General features: G+C 39.8%; 1 protein-coding gene across 1 annotated transcript; it reads right to left on the bottom strand.

Moving 5' to 3' along the window:
* Positions 1-4,222: 4,222 nt before the first annotated feature.
* Positions 4,223-13,379, bottom strand: LOC106093277 (E3 ubiquitin ligase Rnf157). Its single transcript, XM_013260329.2, has 3 exons — positions 12,385-13,379; positions 10,979-12,314; positions 4,223-8,133 (listed from the first exon to the last, which is right to left on the bottom strand). Exons 1-3 carry the CDS (start codon positions 13,186-13,188, stop codon positions 7,961-7,963), a joined length of 2,313 nt encoding a protein of 770 aa, XP_013115783.2. The 5' UTR covers positions 13,189-13,379; the 3' UTR covers positions 4,223-7,960.
* Between the last annotated feature and the right edge of the window lie 5,156 nt (positions 13,380-18,535).

Genomic DNA, 18,535 nt, shown 5'->3' with positions numbered 1-18,535 from the left:
TAGTATACCCCCATCCTATGGTGCAGGGTATAACAAGTATAACTTTGAAAATTCACAAAATAAACATGCTTCACACGCGGTTGTGGAGTACGAAATATCGTCATTCTTCCTCTTATTGAAAAATGACATGAGAAGAACTATTTTACTTTTAAACAAGTAAACATGTGTTAGGTTCGGGTGGGCCGAATTTTGGAAATTCACCACCATCAATTCCACTTAAAATTTACATTTAAATAATTTCTTAAGGGCGGATCTTCGATACATAATCGGGGCCTGACGACTTAAAGGAGTCGAAACTTCTTATCGCCCAAAGGATTTTCGGCTCAGACACAATTTTCCTAATAGCCTCCGACGAATACATACCAGTGACAACCTCTTTTGGAGGAGAATTTCCCGGGAAATGTGTATCAACGAGTAGTTCTATTGTTTCCTCACTAGACATTTTCCATACATTCCTTGACTTCTGACAAAGCCTTCCTTAGCCCAGAGGCCTGAGATGTATCCTTCACGGAGCTGCAGAATTCTACCCAGGATTTGTTCTGAGCCTTTCGCAGCTCGCCCTTATTTTTTCTTGTCCCAATCGTGTGGTGCTCTTGTGGCTTTTGCCTTGTTGAAGAGTTTTCTGCAGTCCTTCCTTAGACCAACCAGCTCTGGGGTCCACCATGGCGGTCGCTGTTTGTCCCTTGACTTGGAACTAGGACATACTGACACAAGCGAGTCATTCACGGCCTTCGTTATTCGCATGACCATTATGTCTATATCCTCCGCAGTTGCCACTTCCTTTACTGGTCCTTTACACGTTTAGCCTTCTGTTTATCCGAGAGAACATTTCTGCAGTATTTTCTCCAAGGCTGAAACTAATATAACGATGATCAGAGATGCTGTGCTAATCCAACACTTCACAGTCCCATATTCTTCCACTTATATCTTCCAAAACAAAGGTAATATCTATTGTAGTACCTCCTGTCTGTTCCTGTTAATAAAGGTTGCAACTTATGATATATTCAATAAGCAGCTCTCCCCTTTCGTTGACTTCCCCATATCTGGTGATGTGCATTAGCATCACAGTGAGACTCTTCCTCTCTACAGAAGCGACTTCTAGCAGCGACTTAAGGTTTGAAGGCGGCATCTCTTAATCGTGTGCCATATACATATATAGGGAAGCTAGCCAGTAATGAGACTTGTTTATTTCAAGGCTGGCTACTACTAAATCTTCGGTGCTTAGCGACGGAAGAAGAAAAACATTTACACTACTCTTTGCAAGAATACAAGCTCTGTGTCTCCGATTCCCCATACCCTTGAGGAGTTTAAATCCCGGAATTTTTAGTCCACGAACCATTTCTCCACGCACCCATGGTTCCTGGATAAGAACCACGTCAAATCCCCCTGCCATCAGGAGGACTTGTAGTGCCGCCAAAGCGGCCTTACAATGGTGGAGATTTATCACTAGAAACCGGACCATAGGATCAGGATCCAGAAACTCTACCATTGTTGTGTTAGCCTCATCTTCTGATTCCACAAGAAGTTCATCCTCACAAGATTCGTTAGAACTTGTCATGATGAGCTTCTGCACGCATCCAGGGGCAGGTAAGAAAGCTGTGGAACCACACTTTCTCAGGGCACTTGCGCTGAAGACGATTTCTCCTTAGATGCTTCACTAATTGCAGATGTAGAAGTACTTTTTGAGTTCCTTGCTTCCGCGCTGGCGCACACTTTGAGCCCAGTCCAATTTTGTGACCCACACAGGGCTTGTCGGGTCCCGTTTCGATGCCATTCCCTTCTGTCTCGATTGCAGCAGGGGGATTTTCTGTCTCCAACATTCCGCCAGACTTTAGCGATGTGGTCGATAGTTGCTCAGGCAAGTGTTCAGCAACAACTGTTTAGTCGTCTCCTGGTTCCCCAACCCCGCCCCTTCTATAAACTTCTATAAACCTTCAGTTTCAACTTGTTGAATGTCTCCGGTTACCATCAGCCTAATCCAATCTACCAATCTTTCAGTCGGTGGTTGAAAGATTGGGATAACATTCCCTTAGTCTTCCAAGTATCGATTGAGGATCTGAGGGAATCCTTGGTATCCAAGCATAAGCCCTAGCGACATTAGCAAGGGTTGTTGGACCCATCTTACTATTGTTCGCCCTAATTCTTTTAGGCTAGGCTTCGCCCTAATTCTTTTAGGCTAGGCACATTGATCCCATTTAGGCTAGGCAATGGGACCAATGTGTGTTGCATTTGTTGTCCTTAGATATTTAAGATTGTACATTTTGTAGGAGTCTATGTATATATTAGGTGTTAAGATAGTTTTTGTAAGAAATAAAGAGGAGTTGTGTTCTAGACACCATTCAATACGGTCGTTCATTTTATTTCTTGGGCTAACAGTAGGCATGCGAAGAAAGAATAGGTTCGGCCTTGTCCTTAAGACTCGAACCAGCTGTCTTCGTCATAAGCTCCTTTTGATCAGTCGTCTGTCGGCAAGTGGAGCCTTCAGTAGCAGACAACATGCTAGGGCCTGATACCACCACCGCAGCTGTTAGGTCTTTGGAGTCCATTCCAAGCCTACTCCTGGGCTCTAGATCCGCCGCTCCACTGGAAACAGACGCAGATCATCAACCGCCTATCGCAGCTATCCTTGAGTGACTTAAATAATGACCTATTACGAGTTACAGGAAAATTCTTGCGGAGTGAAATAACAATGCTGTCTTCGTCATAAGCTCCTTTTGATCAGTCGTCTGTCGGCAAGTGGAGCCTTCAGTAGCAGACAACATGCTAGGGCCTGATACCACCACCGCAGCTGTTAGGTCTTTGGAGTCCATTCCAACCCTACTCCTGGGCTCTAGATCCGCCGCTCCACTGGAAACAGACGCAGATCATCAACCGTCTATCGCAGCTATCCTTGAGTGGCTTAAATAATGACCTATTACGAGTTACAGGAAAATTCTTGCGGAGTGAAATAACAATATGTCCGTTCCACTCAACGGTTCAAACAACTCATGGGCAATGCTAATGCCAATTATAAAGTTTAAACTCTTTGATTTCTTGAGTCTTCGAATATATATAATGAAAATTTAAAGTCTCGAAAAAGTACCAAAAGACTCGCAGAGGGTACCGTGGTACCAGCTGCATGCCATTGAGAGCAGAATTCTGCATGCAGCATGTTCTTAGATAACTCTCATTTATCAATATTCACAAGCGCCACCAACCAGTCTAGGTGTAAACTTCAAATTCTTTATCTTTATATCACTGTGCAAAACCATTCATTGGTAACTGTTTTTGCTGAACTCGTGAACACTGAACCCACATGATGTTGCAATTCAAGACTACTGAAGATAGAGTAGAACGAACAAGTTGCTGTTGAGTTCATTCAGTACTTGGAAGTATTTTAATTTCGAATTTATAGCTGCTGCAGTGAGTTATGAGAAATAACTCGCTGTGTATGAAAGCGTCTCACTGTCATTTTCAAACTATGAACTGATCACACAAATCGTTTGCAAACGTACTACGAAAGCAGGCAACAAGAAAAATAGTACCTTATCTGAAGCAAAATGTACCCGAAATCCGAATCAGTCTTTCTTCTTGCTGAAGGACTTATTTTATGCATTCACTCATCCCGTTGCTCGGTGTCTTGTCTATCAGTTTAACTCAGTTCTCAATTGTCTCATACAATGTTGTACTTTTAAACAAAGAGTTCAGTTCTTGGTATACTCTATGATTGGTAAAGTGTCTTGAAAGCAGAAATAAATGGTCTTGCACAGGCCTTTGCTACAATATATATGTATTGGGTTGCCCAAAAAGTAATTGCGGATTTTTCATATGGTCGGCGTTGAAAATTTTTTTCACAGCTTGTGACTCTGTAATTGCTTTCTTTCTTCTGTCAGTTATCAGCTGTTACTTTTAGCTTGCTTTAGAAAAAAGTGTAAAAAAAGTATATTTGATTAAAGTTCATTCTAAGTTTTATTAAAAATGCATTTACTTTCTTTTAAAAAATCCGCAATTACTTTTTGGGCAACCCAATATAATTTATCTATGTGTTCGGTAAACAGCATCATATAGTATGTAACCTTAGTAAGTGCTCAATTCGAATAAGAAGTGTCATTTCAACATGATCTAAGTCAGGGATATAGAAATACACATACTTACGCATGATCTAAGTCAGAGATATAGAAATACACATACTTACGCAAATGTGTAAGATAGGATTCTCACTAAAGAAAAAAGAAAAAGTAAATTTATTTATATATTGTATAGTTGTGGAATAGATTTTATTTAATTGCATTATTTACTTCTTTTAATTTAAACGCTTATAGGTTTGTTCATATTGTTTCATGGATTTGCTTGTTCATTCATTATCTGAAATGCGAAGGGTTTGCTGTGATTTGTGAAAAAAATGGGTATGAAGCAAACTTATATTTTTCAAACCGTAAGTATATAAGACATAGAGACAACGTTTATTGAATATTTTGTTTACTGACAAGTAATAAGCATTTAATATAAGAGTTTTATAAATAATATACATAATACACGCATATAACTCATATATACAGTGATGCTCAAAACATTTGCATACACCCACAGACGTTTCAGAAAAACCTAAAAAAGTTCGGCCACCGCCATGTGACAAGTTCTTTGAATGACTTTTTCAAATATATTTATATCGGATAATAATGACGCCCTCTAGAGGCTCAAGAAGTCAAATCGAGAGATTGGTAAATCAGGTTATGGACCGATCCGGTACAGTTTGCAAGGGTTATATCTTGCAAACTATAAGAAATATCCTCATACATGAGGCACTTTATTGAAGGATTTAAATATAAATCGGACAAAAAAAATTTTTTCGCAGCCCGAACAATTATTGTAGGAGTCCATTGGCATTGATGTATCTATGTTAAGTAAAAATTAAAAAAAAAAAAAATAATAATAATAAATGCCAATTAAATCGAAATAGTTGAATTCTTTCAACATTGCAAAGTTCCTTTTTACATGAGAAAAAAATGTACGTATATTACTTGGACTGCCATGTCAAGCGCGTCGATCTAATGCTTCGAACCATTAACACCGTACTTGGTAGTACAAGGGAGCTTGAGTTGATGGCGAACGCGTTAGCATTGGCTATTGTGAGCAACTTTGAGGAGAACTGCACTTTCAAGATAAGGGGTCGCAGCCTGTTTGGTCGAATGGGAAACTGAGGCGGACTACTGCCAAGCTATCAATCCCATGGCAGCCGGTTGTACGTACCGGATTGACCCGATGGAGCTTCATCGACAAGGGCTGCCGCCTCAGTGTATAACACACTGCTAAAACAACATAAAACAACAACAACTGCCAAGCTATGACCTCACTTGTGGCTCTTGGTTGTCAATGGTATTCTCAGGTCCTTCAGGGAGGAATGAGTGAAGATGGTTGCCCATGCTGATGACGTTGCCATATTCTTCGTCGTTGTAGCCACATTTTCATGCGGTGGTGGCGATCCTCGTCAAATTTCTGTAGGTGAGCAAGTTCGTTCCGGTCCAAAGGACCGATCGCCGCGGGAACAGGGTGGCCATTGCTTATTTAAATGCGCAATTAACTCGCCTTGTCATATCGAGCATCATAGGTACTCAGTATTCGAGAACGGGTGATGTGTCTTTCAGGCTGAAGTATTTGGATGTGATCCTGAGCCAAGACCTGCGGCCCTCTGGGACTGTCACAATTTATGTGGACAGTCAGTTATCGTGAAGGTCCTGGCTGCGGGGGCTGCTGTCAGATCGTGCTGGGTTCCGGGCCGATGTGCCGGCCAGATTTGGATAGCAGCTGGGCTACGCCGATGTTGAGCCCTCCTCTGAGTAGGCTATTTGGAATGGTTGTTGTTGTTGTAGCAGTGTTGTACACTGAGGCGGCAGCCTTTGCCGATGAAGGAATCCATCGTGTCAATCCGGTACGTACAACCGGCTGCCATTGAAATGGTGGATGCCTTCAACGGCAAAGGCGCATACTGGGCGAGGGCTGGTGTTGAGTGGTGCAGGGTTATCAAGGCCCTGTGACCGGGGTTTCACCGGAACGAGGATTTCGGAAGCGCTACCTTGGATTATGCGCGGTGGTTTTCTCCAGGGTCTGTGGGGATGAGGGGGAGTTGGAGACGGTGGAGCACCTGTTGTGCTAATGCACTGCAATGGCTGGGAGAAGGCATGGAATTATGGGTAAACACCTCTTCTCATCGCCATCGTAGCGCAGAGGTTAGCTGACAACTTGTGTGAGGTACTATGCCATGTAAAAACGTCTCTCCAAAGAGGTGTGGCACACCGTTCGGACTCGGCTAAAAAAAGGAGGCCCCTTTTCATTGAGCTTAAACTTGAATCGGACTGCACTTATTGATATGTGAGAAATTTGCCACTGTTTTTTAGTGGAATGTTCATGGGCAAAATTTGCAATTTACCTCTTCTCTTAACTGAGCTTTCTGCAGTCTTTTGACCTCCGAGTCACTCTGGACTTCTGTAAGGACCTGGCATGGCTGACGAGGCGGTTCTCTAGACGGTGAGACTTTTTTCTGTCTCTATGACGGCTTTATGTTTATCTTTGTCGTTTCCTACCAGCTTTCGTCTCTCTCTTATTTTATTTGTTTCTAAGCCGAACACAATAAACCAGAGATCTCCTAGTGAAGTGGTTGACTACTGTTGTTGCCAGGCGAGTGTCCTTTAACCAAGCCATGTATATTACAATTCTTCTTTTTCTCTGGTGGTTGTAAATGTTTTGGGAAGCACTGTACAATAAACATGTGAGACTTCAAAGTTCTTAGTTGCAAATGCTGTTTTATTTAAGCTTAAAAACTAAGGAAAATCACCAAAGCCAATTGTTGAGACAGACAAAAAGAAAATTGTAAATATAAAATTAAAAAAAAAAAATAAGTCGTATATAATAACAAATAGTTAAATTTGTATGTATGGAGCACTATCCAGAAACTTTATTAAACTGCACACAAAATATTCGTCCGAGATATTATACCAGTATGAATCTCTGTGGATGTCTGCTTTTCATATGTTAAATGCAGCAAACATATGTTTACATAACCGGGAGCCACGACAAGTCAAGTGTTTTGAGAATGGAGCCCAGCCAACTCCGAAACGTCTACCGGTGGTTGCAAGGCATATGTCTAATGATCTGGTGATTTATTTTCAATAAAACTCAAAAACTAAAGCCTTCTCTTTTCATCCTAGAATAATGCAAAAGAGAAAAGGAAGACAAAGAAAGCAGATAGCCATATACCATACATAGTAAGGTGCAAAAGGTAGCAGAAACGATAGAAGGGGAAAAATAGGGAACCAGACGGACCTGGGAGAAATTCTGACATTTGAGAGCACTGTTCAGTCAGCCAATTCAGGCCAGGTTAACGAGAGGATTAAGGTGAGACACCAATTGGGAGCAACACGATTTAGACCCAAATTGTAAATAGAGGACACATTGAACATAAGAGTTTCAGACAGCCTCCTCTCCTACTGGTAGTTGCGTTTTTGCCTAGTGCATTGAGACTTTCTGCTTTCTTAGAGAGCCAACATTTTTGTTCTTAATATTTTTTTGAAAACAACTATGTTTAGCAGGAAACATGAGTCTTCAGTTCTTCGTTTCGTTTGTCCAAATCGTTAACCGAGAGCTCTTTGGCTAATTTATTTTGAGTGCTTTTTTTCTGTCTGATATTTTAAGTATTATTGTGGAGCATTATGCTGTATGCGACGTATTGCACTAACAAAGCAGACTTTCGAAGACTGTAGCATTTCTCCTTCGTTTTGAGAGACCACAAATTAAAACAAAAATTATCCAAATGTGAAGAAAGCAATGAAAGTCTGATAATGATATGGATAGTAAAGCAACTCCATCGATGACATACACAAAAACAATCAACAAATGTACTTATCTTTATAAGATCAATGCATTAATAGTGCATATAAATGTGTAGATTAGTCTAAAAATCGAGTATATACGTATGTATGTGGGTCTAAACATTAACTGCGTTCTGTAGAGATGTTTTATCATCGACGATAATATTTGCTGCAGCTGCGGTGTTAGGATTTGAACTTAGCAGCTGTTTTGTTGATGAACTCGATGAATAACTGTCACTGGAACTTCGGGTAGAGGCAGAGGTTGCACTCACAGGACTGTCCAGCATGTCTAAAAAGAAGCAGATAAAAATAAATGTTTGCCAGGATTTAATAGCCATGAGCTTGATTATTATTTTTCTATGGAGGAAGATTTTTATATTTTTTATAGGGACCATACATTGTAATGCATTGCTAATGGGTTGATTATGGATATCAACTTTCGTCTCATAACGCAACCAAAATTAAAATTTGTTTTGCATATAACAAATTTTTCGATTGATGCCATATGCAAGTGTTTGGCAACATACCAAGGCACGGCCCTTGAAGCAATCACACCTAATATGGTGTGAGCTCGTCTCAAAAGAAAAACAAACAAAAATTGTAAAATTTAATGATCTTCGCCCTAACAGGCAAAACAACTCTAAAAATGAAAAAAATTCGGCAGAGCCCGGCCAGGATTCGAACATGGGCACACGGAACAACAGCGATAGCCATTGCCGTTGTCTTAGCGTTCCTGTTTAGTACGGAAGAAGTGCAACTTGTCACAGAAAGATTGTCTGTCATTACACAAAAATACTTGCATTGGGAAAAGTACAGCTAATAAGCAGGGTTGTCCAGCTTGGTTAATGTGGTAATTGTATCATAGATGCGTTGTCGCTATTAATACGATTCAAATACAACATAGCAACGCACGGCCCTTGAAGCCATCACACCTAATATGGTTGAAATGTCTTCTAACCAAAGACGAAACGCGTCCCATAGTGGTTGGTGTGTGTTGCTATCTTTGGCTTTCCCTTTTTTCCAATACCTTAGAATCACTTCCTGATTCGATGTAGCTATGTCGTCTGTTTGTCTGTCCATGAATTCTTGTAATCAAGGTTCAAGTCGCATTTGTTGTCCAATTGTCATGAAATTTTGCACAAGTCACTTTTTTGGTCCAAGGATGAACGCCATTGATTTTGATTTAGATATTTAGATCAGATTTAGATATAGCTCCCGGATCAGATTTAGATATAGCTCCCAAATTTTGCAAATTTTGCCCATGAACATTCCGCTAAGGAACAGAGGCAAACTTCTCACATATCAATGAGTGCAGTCCGATTAAAGTTTAAGCCCAATGATAAGGGGCCTCCTTTTTATAGCCGAGTCCGCAGTGCGACACCTTTTTTTTTACATGGCATAGTACCTCACAAATGTTGCCACCATTACGAGGGAAAACCCACCCATGAAAATGTGTTATGATGGTGTCGCCAGGATTTGAACCCAGGCGTTCAGCGTCATAGGCGGACATGCTAACCTCTGCGCTACGGTGGCCTCGTACCAATACATGTGCAAAATATCATCAAAATCGGTTCAGATATAGCTCACATATATATCTTTCATCCGATATGGTCTTTTATGGCTATAGAAGTCGCAATTTAGGTCCAATCTTTACAACATTTTGCATGAGATGTTTCATGTGACGTCCCAATACGTGATTTAGATATAGTTCCCATATATATATTTCATCCGATATGGTCTTTTAAGGCTATAGAAGCCACAATTTTGGTTTGATCTTTAGAAAATTTAGCGTGGCGTGTTTTGTTTGACGTCTTAGTACGTGTGCTAAATTTGATCAAAGTCGGTGCAGATTTAGATATAGCTCCAATATATATCTTTCATCTGATATGGCTCTTAAGGCTGTAGCAGCCACAATTTAGGTGTTATCGTGAAATCTTACAAGGTTTTATTCAATATACCAATAGGTATGCAAAATTATAGTCTGACTACATTTCAACATAGCTTCCATGCATTAAAAGTAGTACGCAGACTCGGTGGTGTAGGGTTTTATATAGTCGGCTCCGCCCGACTTTTGCCTTTCCTTACTGGTTTTAATTTAAAGCACTATAGGACTATTTTTATGCCCCCTATCATAGGAAAGGGAGTATATTAATTAAGTCATTCGGTTTGTCATTCTGGTTTCAGGTCATAAACGGGACACACATCCCGCACGTTTATACCAATCCTTGCTCTGTAGAAGTTGAGCCAGAACTACTCTGGTTTGCCGGGAGATGTCAATTTCTTCAGGCACAATGGGAAGCGGTCGTTCTCCAAAGACCACATTCACTCGATAGCTATTCAGCGCATCTGCCACCGTGTCTACAATAATGTTTTCTAGACCCACTTTATAGAGAGGTTCTCTCTTGTAGCGCTGAACCTCACACTTTAGATCAGTGATGGGGATACCATCACTATGAAAAAGACCAAACTGTGTTTGAGTGAGTATCATCAAATATCAACTTAATGAAATAGCTTTGAAAGAGAGTCAGGCGAACGAAGCAACACGAAGTTGTTTACACTGTACGTGTGCGACTGTATGTTTTTCCTATGCCCGCGGGCATAGGGATTTATGTGCGGGTGTGTATGCTGCCCATCTATACTCTAAATCATGCCGATCCAACTTATGGCTTCTGGGCGATGGATACCTACAAGATTATGATTTGGATGGTCCCTGTGATAACAGTCCAGAAGGTATTGCTTAGACAGCATGCACGGGTAGAGTCTTTTTCTCCAGATGGAGATGGTGGTCCACGTGAGAACTGAGAAGACAGCCCGTCGCAGTACGAAGAACGGCATGCTGACAGATCTGAATATTATTCCACAAGAACACACTGGCGATGCATAACATTGCACGTTGCCAACAAGGCTTCTTTGTAAGCTACCCTAAGTGCTGCCGGTAAGAGACATGAGGACCTTGTCCAAATAGATTAACTTCGCTCTAAAAGATTAGGATAAGGCGAACCTAATTGGACAACTTATAAATGTCATACTTTAAGTTAGACAATCAAACGTGTGGGCTGTAACTTTTCTAATAAGATTCTCGCTCTCTGTGTGAAGGCAACACAAAACACTTAGTACACATGCATTTCACTTACCAGGCAAAGAACTAACATTGTTTCCTTTCATATCAACAGCTCCCGTCGAACAAGCCGTTGCACCCCCCACTCCAGATGCTCCAGAACCAACAATATTTCCCACTGATGTAGATTTCTTGTGTAAATTCTTCTTTGCCAAAGAACTTTTAAGTTTCTCCCCAGCTCCGGATATAGTTTTCGATTTATCTGGACATAAGGGGCTTAAAATTCCATTTTGCCCATCTTCTGGGGTATAATAATCGGTATCTTCTCCCATTGCTTTGGCAGTTGCGGCCTGTGGCATTACTGTATTGCTTGTAACGACAGGCATTACTGCGATCGCTTCCGAAGCTCCATTATTTATATTCAAAGTTGATAATTTGTTGTCGACTGCTTTCTTGTGTTTCTTGAATGATGTACTTTTCTTCGTTTTAAATTCTACTTTAGGCTCAGAAATCATAGAATTTTGTTCTTCCTCTTCATCTGCATCGACATCATCATTATCTGATGTTGTGGATAATGTTTTTGATAATTGGTGTGGAATTGGTTTACATTTGCTACCTGGTGAAAGCAAAGGGGATAGCTTTTCATTTTCACTGTCATCTTCAACTTCGTCATGCATGGATGTGGCTGTAGATGTCATTTCCGGATTGGGTGTGCTTTTGGAATGGCGCTTATGTGACGATTTTGGTACCTTCAAACTATGGCGTTCATTCACAATTTGCAGTTTGTCTTGGGAAGAACGCTTGTCGACCGATTTTCCGTCTACAACACTTTCATCATTGTCATTGTCCTTACCACCATTGGATTGAGTGGCATTATTAGTCATTGTTGACATTTCTTTGGAATTTGTGGAAGTTGAAGCATTCTTTTTGCCCTTTGAGCGTCTCTGTGAAGATGGCTTATATGGCGATGTGGCCTTGTGATGTTCCGAAGATGTGCCATTGATAATAGCCCCACTGCCATCTATCATATCGTTTCCATCACCCACACCACGACGAGTGCCAACATATTGTGGTGGTCCATTCAGAGCCTCTATCAAGGACACTGGTATAAATCCAGCTGGAACCTGATGTTCACAGGCCAATGGTTCACCAGCAGCCGAAGTCGGAGTGTTCTGATGCAAAACATGATTATTTACACCCTTTTGAACAGCTCTTATTTGCAGCAATGCCCGGAAAGGAGCTCGGCATATGGGACAACAATTTGCCTGATAACGTAGCGAATCAGCGCAAGAGTAACACAAGCATAGATGACGACAAGGCAATATCAGTGTGTCACGGGTTTCGCTCATGCAAATAACACATTCACTGCCGTGGTCATCCAAATCTTCATCGATGGAACTCTTATTAATAGCCTGTAAGGAAAAAGATCAATATAGCTTTCTTACAAAAAGAAAATTATATATCAACTATGGGGAATCACACCTTGTTCTCAATGCCATAGATTTCCTGCAACAGATAGCACAGACCATCAACAAATATTTTCTGCTTCAAAGCCCGCAACACGTAGCTATTGCTTTCCGGATGATGGTCAATACAAAGAATTGTTGTATGGCTCTGCCGATAATCCTCATTACCCTCTTCAACTACACAATGGATAGCTACAGGATATTGTTCCTTGCTTGGATTGTAAATCAAATCATCCTCCGGAATTAGCTGGGGATTGAAAACATGACTAGGTTGGGAAAAATACTGATTGATGCCCTTTTCGTAGTGATACGTTTCCGAAGTCAAGCCATCACGAGGGGTAAGTGTTACCCCACTGGGGCTAACTTCTTCACTGCAAAAATAATATATGGTAATTGCGCATTTCGCGTCCGAGTCAAATGTGAACTCAATGTTGTACAAACATGGCGGCGGATCCAAGGCCTCTCCACTTAAGCAGTTGCCATCATGTTGGTCTACCTCAACTTGTTTTTCTTTTGTCACCTTCACAAAACGGACCGATTCTTTGCGTATATTGACCAAACTCTTCAAAGTCTTGGTTGGTTCATTGGCCTGGGGCGGCGGGTATGGAAATGCAGTCGGGCGGTTACCCAAAAAATTCAAGTCAGCATTTTCACCAAACAAATATGACTCTGGTTGGGGAGTATCAAATCGTTCGCCTCCCATAATGAAATGGCTACCAAAGAAATTATTTCCCGACCTAGGAGGGTACTTGTATGCATGAGTGTTGGCGTTTTGTTCCGCTTCTTGCTCATTTTGTTGACGACTTGTAAATGCACCCATTTTATTAATCGATGTCTCTAAGGAGGGATTCCGATATCATTGAAGTTTAAACCACTTTTAGATTACACCCATCCAAACCAAATGCATTTAATATCTCGTATAAATGTTCAAATCAAATGCAAAGAACTTTAATTTAATTTAACACAGCACAAAAATGAAAACATCAATCGAAGAGGTCCTTACATTAGCCCCGTTCACGTACTCAAAAATTTGTAAATTTGAATACAAAAAAAAAAGAGAAAGCAAATGTGCAAGTTTTTCCACAAAGGCAAGTTTTTCCACATTCGTTCTAAAAAAGTGAAGTCATTGAAAACAATTTAAGTGATTAAGTGTGTGTTTATTTGAGTCTTCTTCTTTTTCGATTACATTTGCATGTACTACTTATCGATAACAATAAAAAAAAATTATATTCGGAACTATTATTGTCTCGTTCCAATACACGATGATATGGATACTTGGCTACGTGCTTTACAATGAATTGAATAGATATGAATATGGATATCAAAACAAAGTGAAAAATCAAAAAGGCTTGCTCTCGGCCTTTACAGTTGCTTACAGAGCAAAGAGTGTCTGTTAATACAAAAATTTACTTATAACTAGACAACAACTATAACGAGATAACAATATTCTGTTAATAACAATAGCTTACAGAGCGACATGGATAACCAGTTTATAAATGTAAATGTAAATATCACAGGCTTGTGTGTATATATTTAAAAGAAATGTTCATATGCAATGGACAGAACATTTGAACATGTTATATACTATTTGGTTTTTGGAGTTAAGTACGTAAAACGAATTGAGCTAAGCTCATTGTGAGTATTTAGAATACATATAAAAATATTATAAATTATATGTTATTATATACTATCGTATAGTATTATATATACAATATATATATATATATATATAACTATTATATATTATCATTATATTATAAAATATTATTATTATATTATAAAATATTAACATATCGTTTAATCATTTCTCATCCACGATGTGTTCCTACAGATGTCTTGTTGAAAAATTCTGTTATGCTGAAGTGGGCTGAATCGTTGTCAATGTTTTCATTTATTATGGCCACTGGGGACAGGTAAGCTGAATCAGCCCATGTTGAATTTTTCTCTAATTCATAAATTTCCTTCATTAGGTCATTTTCATGCGTGGCTAGCTTTTCAATGAAAGTTTTTTGGAGCCTTAACCCATAGGAGCATAGAGGTTCAATACCTGAGGAATTGTAGATGTAAGTATTTGCATATCTTTTTGTGCGATTTTGATAATATTTGTTCACACATTTTCTCAGGACTTTTCTTTCACAGATTTCCAATTCTTTGGCTACAGTGGGGGAGATGGTGAACCAAATTGGAAAGCCGTAGATTAACACCGGTCTAATAGCCACCTTATAGAGCAGTAGTTTAGTGGACTGCGGCAAGTATTTACTATTTAGTATATATGAAAATGACCCCAAAATTCTTCTCGTCTTTTGCAGTACTTGTCTGGCATGCATGTTGAACTTTAACATCTTGTCAAATGTAATGCCAAGATATTTGATTTTGGATTCAACAGGAATTATGACGCCATTCAGAGAGAGGTTAAGTGTTTTACTCTGGGGTACCACGAATCTTGGACATTTGCCAGAGGCGTTCCTGATACAAATCGCATGAGATTTGGCAGCGTTTATTCTAATGCCCCACTTGTCATAATACTCGTTGATGAGTCTCAGGTGTGCAGATGCTTTTTCAAGGGCGATTTCTGGAGATATATCGTGGGCATAGATAAGACAGTCATCCGCATATAAAATGGCCTGCGAATCTTGTGCTGCATGAGGAAAGTCATGAAGAAATATGTTGAAAAGAAGTGGAGCCAATACACTTCCTTGAGGTACTCCACTTTCGACGGCTCCTAATGCAGATGTTGTACCTTGTATATCGACACAAAATCGTCTGTTCGTGAAGTAGTTGGCCAAAATCTTCACAATATGGGGATCAGTCTCCAACTGAATAAGTTTATATAAAATGCCCAAATGACAGACTGAGTCAAATGCTTTTTCTATATCAAGTGATATAGCAAAAGTGCATGATTGATTGCGTAGATTGATAGAGATGTCATGGTGAAATTTAAGCAGTGCATGCTGGGTAGAATGTGCTTTCCTGAATCCGAACTGGAACTGAGGTAAGGGTTCAATAACATAACCGTTTTCAATCTTTTCTTTTAGGACGAGCTCAAATACTTTCCCAACGTTGGATAAGAGGGAAATCGGACGATAATCGGACGGAATCATACAATCAGTTTTCTTTTTGATTGGAATTATCTTTGCAACTTTCCAGTCCGACGGAAAGTAGCCATTGTTTATACAGTGATTGAAAATCAATGTGAGTAGTTTTATGGTTGAGTCCGGGAATTTTCTCAGTACAAAGTTGGAAATTCCGTCTAAACCGCTAGATTTCTTATTATTCATACATTGAATAATGTCCTTGACTCTTTCAGCATTCGTGAAGTGGAAATTATCTTGGTTGTGGACTGCGTTAAATTCATCGTTAAAGGTATAAATATGGCGAGGAATGACATTTATACAATCTGATATTCTCGAATGTAAATCTCTAACTGGGTGCAAAGGCAGTCTTTTTCGGAAAGTTTCTGAATAAAATTCTTGAAATTGGTGTGCAATATCGGAGCTGTTGGTGAGTATGCTATCGTTTTGGACAATTTGCTGGCAAAATGGTGATTTATTTTTCCCAGTAAGTTGATAAATTTGTTTGAAAGCGGATGGACTTGGTTTAATATTCTGCAATCTCTTGTTGAAATGATCAGCCTGTTCCATGTTGACAGTTTCCTTGATAATAGTTTTAATCAATTGTATTTGTTTCGATAATACGATATACTCAGTGCTTAAACGGTTCCCCGTCCGGTGAAATATTTTTTTTAATTCTTTCTGCCATAGATGTTTAATTTTATAAAATTTTTTCGCTTTTTCGGAAAGTGGGAATTTATATCCTTGGAAAAGGCTTTGTTTAGTATGGGCATTATGAATTGAATTAAAAGCCGCATTGAAATCACCAATTAAAGTATCAATCTCGTGATTTTCAAGATTGGAAGTAAAAAGAGGCATAATGCGGGAGGATGCAGAGTCCATATCCTGGATAAAATTGGGCCAATTTGTGTCTTTATATGACGTACATGTTCGTGGAGCCCTCAAGAGGAGTTCCGGCTGATTTACACGGAGAGATAGTCTAATTGGGAAATGGTCCGAAAAAGAGGGTAAAGTGGTGATCTCAAAATTTGGCATAGTCCTGTTCAGCAGATGTGGGCTGATCAGAAAGTGGTCCAGAAACGAAGAGCCATTTGGGTATGAAGGTGAGGAGTCACATAGCCGATAAACGTCCAGGCTGTTATCTTCAAGCCACTTTCGTAATAGCTTGCCATTCAAGTTTTCAATTAAATCACCCCATACAGGACTTTTCGAGTTCAAATCGCCACCCAATATATAACCATCAAAATTTCCACACAGTTGCAATAACTTGTTTAGATCAGCCTCGAATCTTTGCGGAGTGTAATTGCAAGGCACATAAATTGATCCAATTAAAAATCTACCACGTGTGTCATCATTTGCAAACTCTATTTGTGCCAGCGCAGTAATTATTCCGACGTCATTCAAAAATATTCGATTATATTGTATCGTATTTCTAATAGCAATACCAACTCCGACTGAACAGTTATTATAAATGAAATTGTATCCATCTAATTTTGCTTTTCTATTTCCTTTCAGGTGACACTCCTGAATGAAGCCAAAGTCTATTTTGTTCCGATGCAGGCAGTTTTTAAGGTCGATTTGACGACTAGTATCAACTAGAGATCGTACATTGTAAGTCAGAAACTTTATGAGCCTATGGTCCATAATTAACTCGCACTTTATTTAATAGGCGCAAAAATTCGATTTTGGCCTCTGTTTTCGGCATATTTGAATAGTCAGATAAAAATATGTTGATCTCTTGCTCCAAAGTCAACTCTTCAGGTTCCAGAAATAGAGAAGCTAATTTCAAGAATTGGTCAATGACAGGTGGTCTCTGTTGCTGAACAGTGTTCTGTGCAGGACGTGAATTAAAAAGGTTGGAAAATGTGTGGCCAGGAGTTATCGCAGATAAGCCTACCGCCCTAGTGACATTGTTCCTAGCAAGAGATTTCTCCTCAATTGCCTTGGCTACTCTTTGCTGACGGGCAGCAACATGTTTCTTATACGCTGGACATCCCCGCCAGTTCGCCGGGTGTCCCACCTCACCACAATTGGTACAATAGGGATCTGACGAATCCTCCTTAGTGCGTTGACACTCTCCAGGTTCGTGAGTCTTATCGCATTTGACGCACTTGTACTTCGAATTACAGTTCTTTGCAATGTGACCCCAGCGTTGACAACGCCGGCATTGTATTTCAGAATCTTTTCTCCTCGGCTTTTCCCAGGAGACAATTTGACTTTGTAGGCCCCTAATACCAGAGATATCGGACAGGCCCTTACCAGGAGATAAGGATACCAAGAAAAGGCCAGTATTACTGTTTCTTTGAGTTTTATAGATTGTAACATTTGTTACAGTGTTCGGGACAATTTCATCCAATTCTTCCTTTATATCTTTTATTTCAGTACTAGCTGTGAGACCCCGCAAAATAAAGGAAGGCTGTTTCAATTCCTTTGGTGTGAATGAGTAAGAATGAATGCCCTTTTCCCTCAAAAGGGCCATCATTGATGAGTGAACGGACGGATCAGCGAAAAATATTTTACTTTTATTCTTATTCATATTCTTTACCTTGAATGAGAATTTAGGTATGGTTTCCCTTAAGGAGTCAACAAGCGCCTTGATGTTTACGTTGAAAATAAAAATTGGTGGACACCATTTTGGTTTGGATTCAGCGTCGTTGTTGTTGTTATTTTTATTGACATCGTTGGCCTGGGTGTCTTCATTTGCTGCAGTAGATGTCGATGCAAAATCCACTTGGGAAAGTACACTTAGAATGCCAAATGGGTTGTCGTCCGTCTGCTTATGTCTCTTTAATCTTTCCCGAAGATCGGGGATTTCAATGTCGCTTTGATTCGCTGCAATCTCCTTATGCTGCCTCTTGGTTGCATTTATTTGCGCGCTCAGGTTATTTGTATTTTCAACTTTTGAAATGTCTTGAGATGTTGAAGTCTCCTCCTCCGCTACATCAAAGTCCATGTCCAATGGTACCAAGCCAGGCATCTTATTTGCAAAAATTTGCACTTTAGATGCCTGTTAAATCAGTGCTTTTCCGAAAAATTTATAAATTATTGAATTTTTCCAACATAAATAAAAAATATACGTCTGGATGAGTTCAGAGT

This window comes from Stomoxys calcitrans, chromosome 4, assembly GCF_963082655.1.
Source record: "Stomoxys calcitrans chromosome 4, idStoCalc2.1, whole genome shotgun sequence".
In the NCBI taxonomy this organism is placed as follows: domain Eukaryota; kingdom Metazoa; phylum Arthropoda; class Insecta; order Diptera; family Muscidae; genus Stomoxys; species Stomoxys calcitrans.
Note: the sequence above shows the minus strand (reverse complement) of the source record. Positions and strands in the feature narration are given on the sequence as shown.

What these genes read in the sequence shown, in the direction of transcription:
- LOC106093277 (XM_013260329.2), bottom strand. Translation starts at nt 13,188, where the DNA reads ATGGGTGCATTTACAAGTCGTCAACAAAATGAGCAAGAAGCGGAACAA. An exon ending in TCTATGGCATTGAGAACAAG is followed by an intron (nt 12,315 to 12,384) that starts GTGTGATTCCCC and finishes TTTTCCTTACAG; the next exon opens with GCTATTAATAAGAGTTCCAT. An exon ending in CAATGTTAGTTCTTTGCCTG is followed by an intron (nt 8,134 to 10,978) that starts GTAAGTGAAATG and finishes GCTTCTTTTTAG; the next exon opens with ACATGCTGGACAGTCCTGTG.